The sequence below is a fragment of the Mustela nigripes genome, chromosome 7 (genome assembly GCF_022355385.1).
Source record: "Mustela nigripes isolate SB6536 chromosome 7, MUSNIG.SB6536, whole genome shotgun sequence".
NCBI lineage: Eukaryota > Metazoa > Chordata > Mammalia > Carnivora > Mustelidae > Mustela > Mustela nigripes.
The window spans coordinates 112,987,451-112,997,124 of NC_081563.1; the positions used below are offsets into that span (position 1 = coordinate 112,987,451).

The 9,674-nt window shown below is 49.8% G+C and overlaps 1 protein-coding gene across 1 annotated transcript; it reads right to left on the minus strand.

Annotated features, from left to right (window-relative positions):
• Window positions 1-3,695: 3,695 nt before the first annotated feature.
• Window positions 3,696-9,674, minus strand: C7H20orf202 (chromosome 7 C20orf202 homolog). The gene is given in 2 exon segments (XM_059407933.1): window positions 3,696-6,051; window positions 9,454-9,674. Coding segments are annotated over 2 exon segments (297 nt in total). The 5' UTR covers window positions 9,517-9,674; the 3' UTR covers window positions 3,696-5,817.

Below are 9,674 nucleotides of genomic sequence, written 5' to 3' on the forward strand. Positions count from 1 at the left end.
CAGCACAGAGCTTGAGGTGGGGCTTAATCTCACGACCCAGAGATCATGACCTGAGCTGAAATGAAGAGTTGAACGCTTAACTGATGGAGCCACCCGGCTGCTCCAAATGGTAGCTGTTATTAATTATAATAGCTGAAATTTATGTGCCAAGGTCATGTTAATGCATTTCATTTGCTCAGTAGCCCATCAGGTAAATGTTATTATCCCCACTTGATCGAGGAGTAAACTGAGGCCAGAAAAGTGATTTGCTTAAAGTCACAGACCTAGTAAGTAGCAGACCTGGGATTCAAAGCCAGGCAGCCTGGTATCAAAGCCCTCGCTCTTAATCCCTACATCATATCACTGTGTACAGATGATGAATGAGAAAGGTGGGTAGGGAAGAATAAACCTACCCTACACTAACAAACTACAATATGTCCAGGTGTCAAAATTTGAGCAGATCCATCAGATTCCCTCTGTAAGGACTTTGATGTAGAGATGTAGCAGGAGGGCAAATCTTTTCGCCGTCACAGTGGAGACTGAAATGATGCAGAAGGAAGACCAGAAAGTAAATCCCAGGAGGCATAGTCACGGGAAGCGGAAGGCACAAGGTAGAACCAGGATATAGCCTTGGTTCTCAGACTTGCGCTGGGTGGTGGAGCAGCAGGTAGGGGCATGCAGACTCCGTCCCCAGGCCCCCACTCAGCAGCTCAGACTCAGCAGGCCAGAAGGGCACCCAGGAGTCAGCATTTCGAACCCGTGCCCAAGGAGCTTCTGATGAGAGACCAATGAGGACTGGCTCTGACAGGGTGGACAGCTGATCTGTGGAGAGAGAATGGACGTGCGTCTGGGGTGGAGGGGCGAGGGGGTGATCCCCATACACTCCCTACCAGTCCCAGCCTTTTGCCGGGACAGACCACATGACCAAGTCTAGCCACTGGGCTGTGGGCAGAAGGGACATCTATCCCTTCTTGGCTGATGCGTCAAAGAGCCAGTGACTGACTCTCCAGGTGTATCTCACCTGCTGTGACATCCCTTGACATCCTGGATGGTGGCTGGGTCCCTGAGCCAGAGCACATTCCCCAACCTGCCTGCACACGTGGTGTGAGCAAGAAGTGGACACTGAGATGCCAGGGTCTATCATAGCAGCAGAGCTGAGCCCACCTGTCAGTACCACGTTGTGGCACTGGAAAGCTGGGGACAAGAGAGTGAACTCTTGTAGACCCAGGTATATCCTCCACTGCCAAGAGTTTTTGCTCCTGGACGGTAAGGACGTTCTCCCTCTCCTATCATGCTGCCTGTCTTTACCGCAAGCCCCGCCTCAGTTAGTGCCTGGTCCTTGCAGTCCATGCTCCTCTAGAAAGATCTCTGGCCCTTCTGGTGTGCTGGTTTTAAATCATGACTGCCAACTCTTTATGCCCTCCGCTCAAGAGGCGGAGTTGAATTCTCTTTCTCTTGAATATGAGCTAGTCTTAGTGCCTGACTTCTGCAAGGAATGCAGAGTGGTGACACACGGTGTGGCTTCTGAAGCTGTGTCATAAAGGCCATAGAGCTACCTCCTGACTGCTTGGATGCTTGCTCCTGGCACCAGCCACCACTCTGTGAGGCCACGTGGAGGCGGCCCATGTAGATGTTCCAGCTGACAGCCGCATGTGAGGTCCCCGGCAACAGCCAGTAGCCACTGCCAGGCACACGAATAAGGGACAGCCACCATCTGACTGTATCCACCTGGGGGACCTGCGGCAAGGGCCACCAGCCAAGCCCCGCCAATCCCCAGAAATGTGGGCAATATGATCTACTATAATAAGGACGGGTTTTTGCAATAGTAAAATGATTGTCATTGTTTTAAGCTTGGGGACAGTCTGTGGCCCACGAGAACACAGGGCCCTGCATGGTGTCACACCAATCCCAGGTCTGGAAGCTGGCACTACACAAAAGTGAGCCTCTGATCATTTCTCATCAGTCATGGCGTAAGTCCTGAGCCGTCTGTCCTAACCTGCCCTGGCTATCACATCCTGAATGGTTCTTCCTTTTGCTCCTCATTTTTTAGCTTCCAACTTCGTCTTTTTTTTTTTTTTTTTCCACATCTCTGTCCCATCCTCTCCTCACTCTTGGATGTGAGGCTTGGGTGTATAGTCTTGTTCTGCTGCTTTAGCAGAGAAAATACTGGATTTCCCTTTCTGAAACCATGGCCCCAAGCTCCCTCTGGTGCTTACTGTCTGTTCTGAACATACGTGATTTCCAGCCCAGCCCTCTAAGAACCCATGCTGAAGGTGCCACTTCCACTCCAAGCCTCCATGCCCCACTAAGCTTGGGCTGAGTTTGCTCTGACTGAGCATCAGGAGCTGAACCTTGGTTCCAGATATGAGTTCTTGGAGAACAACAAATACCCTAGCAGAGGAGACAGGCTCAGGGGTCCCAGGTCTATCTTCCTAGATTGGTAGAGGGACACTTGGCAGGGGCTTTTGGTCTGGGGGCCCAGCTGTGGGAAGCTGGGAGGGGTGGTGGGTGCTGGTAGCTGACATTGGGCTTGGGCATGGCAGACCAGTATCCTTTGCTTTACATGGCCGGGCAGATATCTCACTCCACGATGGCTGCTAACAAGCTTGTCTGTCTGTAATAGTCACAGTTTTGCAAATCAGTACATAATCACACAACAGTAAGGACAAGTTACCATTTATTAGCCTTTCCAATGCCAAGTGCTGGGTCAAGTGATTTCTATGCATTTTTCATTTAATTTGTACAATCATCTCAGGAGGCAGATATTAGCTTCCCCCCCCCCAAATGAGATAACTGAGGCTCAGAGAGTTTGAGGGACTAATTGAAAAAAATAAATCGGGATGCCTTGGTGGCTCAATCAGTGAAGCGTCTGCCTTTTGCTCAGGTCATGATCTTGGGGTTCTGGGATCAAGTCTTTAATGGGACTCCTTGCTCAATGGGGAGCCTCTTCCTCTGCCTGCCACTCCCCCTGCTTGTGCTCACTCTCTGTTGCTCTCTCAAAAATAAATCAATAAAATCTTAACAAAAATAAGGTAAATAAATGGTGGAGCTGGAATGAGAATTCAGGGTGACAACCACGTTTATAATCAGAAGCATGCACGTTAAGATCACACTGTAATACCATTTTACACCCACTCTCTTGGCAACAATGAAGATTGATAACGCCAAGTGTTGGTGAGAATGTGGAGCAACAGGGACTCTGAGACACTGCTTTTGAGAGTGGGAGTGTCCCACTCTGGACAACAGGTTTCTTGTAAACTTGAGCATTCAACTACCTCCAGTTCAACCCTCCTTTACACGCCCTAGAGAAACTCGTGTTCCTGTGCACCAAGGGACATAGACATTAGTGATTCCAACAACACTGGTAGGACTAGCCAGAGCTGTGTCAGTCAGAAACAGGCAGGAGACAGAAGCCACTTCAGTTATTTAAGGGAGAAAATTTAACGTAAAGAATTGTTGGGGTGCCTAGGTGGCTCAGTCAGTTAAGCATCCAACTCTTGGTTTTGGCTCAGGTCACGATCTCAAGGTGATGAGATTGAGCCCTGTGTCAAGCTCCACACTCAGAGGGGTCTGCTTGAGATTGTCTGCATTCCCCCCAACCCCACCACACACAGCTCCGCTCTTGCTCATATGTGCGCTCACTCTCAATAAAATAAAATAAAATAAAATAAAAATTTAAAAAAATTGCTAACTAGGTATAAAGTTGTTAACTAGGTGACTGAAGGGTTATAAAAAGAACTCGAAGATAGAATGAAGGTAGCGCCAGGGCTGAGGATAAAAAGAAAAGCAACTGAAATTATTAACACTTAGAAACAGTGGAGGAGCCCTGGGAAGTAAACTTCAGATATCTGAGAAGGGCACTCTCCTCAATTGGGGCTCATGTCTCGCCCGCCCGAGAAGGTCCAGATGTGGCAAAAACCAGGCTTTAAGGATGGAGGCTCAGACCATCTGGAGCTGGTGTCTCTGGCTTTGGAAGAAGGGCCCTTTGGGGCTGGGATCTAGAACCTTGAGAAGGGAAGAGCTGCTGTGAGAAGAAGCCCTCCTGGCTGGTGCTCCCAGGACCTGGGGCCCACAGCAGCAGCCAAGAACTGAGATGAAAAAGCAAGTTCTTTCTCTCTGCTCTAGCCCTGCGGTGTCCCTCTAGCCTCACCCTACTTGTTGGCAAAGACTCACAAAGTCTAACCCAGAGCAGCTGGTTAACACAGAAATGTGGTGTTTGGGGTCCCAGTCCCAGCATCACAGAACAGGTATTTTTTTTTTAAGTATTTATTTTTAGCTGTGGTAAAACGTAGCATAAGGTCAATGTTACCTTTAGACACCAACTCCCCCATTGTCCCCTCCCTGAGCTCCTGGCCACCATGCTTCTACTCTCTGTTTCTATGGATCTGACTACTCCAGGTGCCTCATATAAATGGAATCGTACAATGTCCTTCCGTGACTGGCTCCTGGCACTTAGCATCATGTCTTCAAGGGTCACCCATGTTGTAGCACATGTCAGAATTTCCTTCCTTTTCAACAACCGACATTCCATTTCATGTATATACCATATTCTGTCTATCCACTCAGCTATTGATGGACAAATATTTTTTTATATTATCAAATATTGTATTAAAATCCCAGGTTAATCTGACTATAAACATTGTACATATAACACTCCTCCCCCCTCTTTGCCCCTGTATACAATGGGTTTACTTTTTCAAAGCCATAAAAATGATATTCTAACAACGTGCAAGTAGATTTTCCAAAAACAAAAGTCCTACCAATAACTGGACCATCTTAACATGAGGCTTTTTAAATTTTCGGCTGTCTTACTTAAAGTCTCTCTTAGGCAGATAGAGTCTGTCAAAGTGATGAGGCCAGCATCTCACACAACTGAGAACAGACTGGGTCTGCGGTCGCAGAGCTGTTGCTGTCAATCCTGAGTGAGCAAAATGCCCTTTTCTTCAGCATTTCTCTTTGCATCTTTGAACATCCGGATTGTGTTCCTCCCGATTCTTTCGGTTGCACAGGAGGGAAACCCCTCTAAGTCAGCTTAAGCAAAACCTAATGTGTGTGTGGCGGAGGACGGCGGTCATGGGACTTACTGGTTTCTGTCACTGGAAAGAATACAGAAGTAACTCACAGAACTAGGGCCTGAAACCAGCACCTTCCTCTCTGCCCAGCTCTCCATGGCCCTCCCTCCACCTCTCTTTCCTTGCTACTGCGCTCAGGTCTTCTTCACCCGGCAAGTGCGTGTGGCCCTTGCAACTCCAGGGGCAAGAACATACAGAGCGGGATCCCAGAGAAGGATCCCAGAGAAGGGCTGTGATTGGCTCTGTTGAGTCGCATGGTCCCCGGTTGGGCCAATCATGTTGTTAGGGTGATCGCGAGTTATTATTGGCCAGGCCTGGTCACATGCCCATCTGTAGGGCCAGATTGGTAATGGGGTCTGTGGCTTTCAGACAGAGGAAAGGGGAGGCCTCCTGGGAAGACAGAAAACAATTGCGGAGTCACTCTAATGGGGCGGGGGTCTGTTTTTCACCATAGTAACAGGAAACATCCTGGGCACACACTGAGTTCTTTCTTTGTTCTAATGATCACCTTGAGGGGATCGTGCTGGCCAGAGGCCAGTGTTTGAGAAGCAAGTCAACATCTGATACCTTATTTGTGCCTCACCAAAAACCCGGAGGAGCAACAGAAGAGTTGAGTGACAGGTTTAGGAATATACCGTGGATTACCGCAGAGAAGAACCCAGAGCCCTGGCTCCCTGACTCCCACTGCAGTGCTCTCCCCCAGCAACATCACGAAGTTTGGACAAGTGGTGGGAAGGTTCAAGCCGGGGGGGTCAGGCCCGGCCAGTTAAGGGAGGGAGCTTCGTCTGCTCTCCACCCCTTGGAGGAGCTGGGCGAGCCTCTTGGTGGGGATGGGAGGATGACCCCTGGCTTCAGAGCCTGCTCAAGCTCTGACGGGGGACGTCCCTCCACTGGACCTGGAGTCCTCCCAGTGGGCACTCTCAGTGCGCAGCTCCTCCAGGACACTGTCAAGATGCCTCAGTGTGAGCAGGAGTCTCTGGTCTTGAACTTGCATCTCGGCCTAGGAGAGAGAATCAGCGTGAGGGGGCTGGGCGTTTCCCAGAAAGTTTATTCCCATCACTGTCTCATTGGAGACAGACCCACAGCCTCACAGAAGGCGTGTCCACCCAAGCCTCAGTTTCTTTATCTGCAAAGTGGAAAGCAAACTACTTACCTTTCAAGGCTCTTAGGAGGACTGAATGAGCCAGTCTATGTTTTAAAATATGAGATGCTCCAGGCGCCTGGGTGGCTCAGTACACTGGGACTCAGACTCTTGATTTGGGTTCAGGTCATGATCTCAGGGTCATGGGATTGAGCCCTGTATCCTGCTCTATGCTCAGCATGCAGTCTGCTTGAGATTCTCTCTCTCCTTCCCTCTCCCTCTGCCCCCATACTCACACACTCTCTCTCAAATAAATAAATCTTTAAAATATGAGATGCTCAACTACAAGCCCTGTGATAATTTTCAGCATCATCAGCATCATCAAATGTTATTCTTATTTACACCCTCACTGTATGCTTTAATTCTCACTGCAACAAACAAATCGCTTTATAGGAATAAGGTGAAAGTGACTTCATATTAAAATAAAGTGGAGTGCACCCTACTGGCAGGCAGGAGCCCTTTGTAAATTATTAACGTATGTTAATATGTTATGTGAGCCTCAACATAAGGCCCAGGGAACCCTTGGATCCCAGAAAGATTTAGGGGTCCAGGGAGGTCAAAACGACTTTCATGACAATACTAAGATATTCTCTGCCCCTTTATACTTTTACGAGCCCTCAGTGGAATTTTCCAGAAGCTACATGATGTGTAATGTGGTATCTGATGGCATGCAGAAGCAGATAGGAGAATCCAGCAGTTTTCTATCATAAAGAGTTTACCGTTGTTCTTTTTAAGTGCATTAAGTAAACACTAAAAATGTGTCCTTCTGTCCACACTGGTTGATATAACTCACATCATATGATGTTAAATCTTTTTTTTTTTCCAACTAAGTAATTCTCACACATGATCCAATATTGAGAAGCTACAAAAGGGCCTGTGAGGAAGTTTCCCCCACCTCATCCCACTCCCTCCAGCAACTCAGTCTGCTTCTCAGGGGCTCCTCTGGGAACAGTGTCCCTTCTGTCTGCCCATCTTTCCAGAGGTAATTATTAACATTATTTTCCCACTAGAATAGCGTTTTATTTTCATGACAAACTAATTACTTCACAGGTGTGAAGATAAAGGCCATTTCCTACACGCCAGCAGAAGCTGGCCATCCAACAGAGTAGATGGAAGGAGGGAGAACCACCTCCCGAGAATGCTGGGGGCTCCCCAGGCTGCAATGAGTGTGGTAGCAGGGCCACCCCTTCCCAAATTCTTGGGAAAACATTAAGTCTGTGTTTTCTCACTTCTAGGGTTTTCCTCCCACACATTTTTATCTTTCAACCTTTAATGCCAGCTCTGGGTCCAGGCTCGTGAGAATGCACCCAGCAGGGAAGCAGTGGTAAGGGACGTGGGAGACTCCATGCCCTTGGAGTTGAAGGCCGTGAACCCTGAGCAAACTGGCTTCCCCAGGAGGCACGGTGTCCCATCTCACGGGGCGAGAGAGCTCTGGCTCAGTTTGCTCAAGTTCTGTACTGAAAGTTCTTTCCTGCCTCTGAATGAGTGCCACTGAGTCCATCAGACTGGTTTGTCTTGTCGCAAGATGGTGGCAGTTCTCTCCCCTCTTTTAGATCCCACCAGGTCTTTGGGCTTCTATGTTCCCCATCTTATAAGGGAGGGGAGAACATTGGATTTTGGTCCATGGTAGTTCAGTGTTACCGATTTGTCCCTTCTCCTGCATAAAGTCACTGCCCAATATTGATCCTTCCCTGTTATTCAAATGGAGCCTCTTGGCTGGGCTTAGGTGCCCTTATGGAGTCAAGTAAATCCCATGTGATCGAGGATAAAACAGGCTCTTCTGGGCAGTGTACAAGCTGGCATCCGTAAGTGGAAACTCAAGACTCCCATCTCTTGGCATCATGTGGAGGGAGGTGCTTGAGCCTGGGAGCCTATGCCCTATGTGGGCTTCCCCCAGCACTGCCTTGTTTTCCCTCTTCACGTGGTGAAAGAGAGAGAGACCTTATCAGGTGGATATTGGCCCTTTGGGTTCAGGCACCAAGCAGACTCAGCGTGGGAGCCCATTGTTTAGGGGAGCATGAGGGACACCCCTGTCCAGCCTCTGAATCCCTGTGGACTGTGAGAAGCTGTCCCACCTGCTGCGGGAGTCCCCTGGTCCCATGAGAAGCCCTACTGGGTCAGCCCTACCCACTAGGTTGAGGATAGGACTGGGTCCCAGCTGGGTCACCTGGCAACCGAGAAAGGTTGTCTTTGGATAATCCCATGGGTCTCTCCCCTGACTGAGAGGCTGGCCTATTGGGATCCAAACCCTGGGTGTTTTTTGAGGTTCCCTGAACCACTTCTTTCTCTCTTTTGGCTGCTATCCCCATGCACTTTGGGGGGCATCCCTCTATATTTGGACTTGGAGAAAATGGTACAAAGAGGGGCTTAAGGCTAGGCTTCTTGAGCAGTCCCCAAGGGACCAAGTAGCATGACCCAGAAATTCAGGAAAGTTAAGGCCTATGGGGTGGGTCTCTACCACAGGGAACAGAAGACAGGAGTGATCTGGGCAGGCAGAGTTCCTCTTCTTCCCTCTCCCCAGGGTGCAGCTCCCCTTCCATCCCTGCAGAGAAGCCTGTGGCCAGGAAAACCAGCTGCTGAAAGAGCGCCGGGTCTCTCGAGGCCCCTTGCAAAGTGGTGGCCTGCTTAGTGGCATGGTACGTGGCCTCACATGGCACCACCTTTTGCTGTCACTCCCTGTTTCCTCCCCTCTCACCATCTGGGCTGCCCCTCCAAATAAATCATTAGTACCCCAATCCTTGTGTGGGCATCTGCTTTCTAGAGGGTCTGGGCTAGGACAGTGGGTGTGCTCCATGTTGTCCTGGGCAATGGTGGTGATACCCCAAGCGGAAACGAACACGAAGTGAATTACACCTGCCTCCTTCCCATACTAGTAAAATAATGTCTGCAGTGTTGGTCCTGTTGTCATCCCCATTGTATGGTAAGGAAACTGAGGCTCACAGAGGTAAGATCACTGGCAGAGGCCACACAGCAGCAGAGCTGGGCGCACTCCCAGGACGTGGTGTGATTCCAAGGCCAGTCTGGCTGCTACAGCACCCAGAGCCGCCTCCTATGTAGGCCACGACCTACTTATCCCAGCCCCCAAGACAGCCATTGTGCGCCTTATGGCTGGTATCCCCGGGGTGGCAGGGTGGGGGCCGCAGGACCTACACCCTCGCTGCAGCCTCTGCCCCAGCCGGGGGGTCCGAAAAGGGAGGGTCCCAAGGAACCTGGGAAGATACGGGGTGGAGCGATCAGGTAAAAAGAAATGCAAAGCCTTACCAGCTCCTTTCTCAGCCACTCCAGGGTCTGCCCAAGACTTGCGGTTGGCTCTTCTGTTTTCATCTCAGTGTCCTTGGAGGAACTGTTGACGTTGACCTGCTGATGGGCCCGAGGGACCTTTGATTTATACAGTCTCCTACCTGCTTCCGGGAGGGAGAGGGGTCTGGCTAAGTCACTGAGGATGGAGTTAATGAGAGCAGGATGTGGCTTACGGTGGAAAA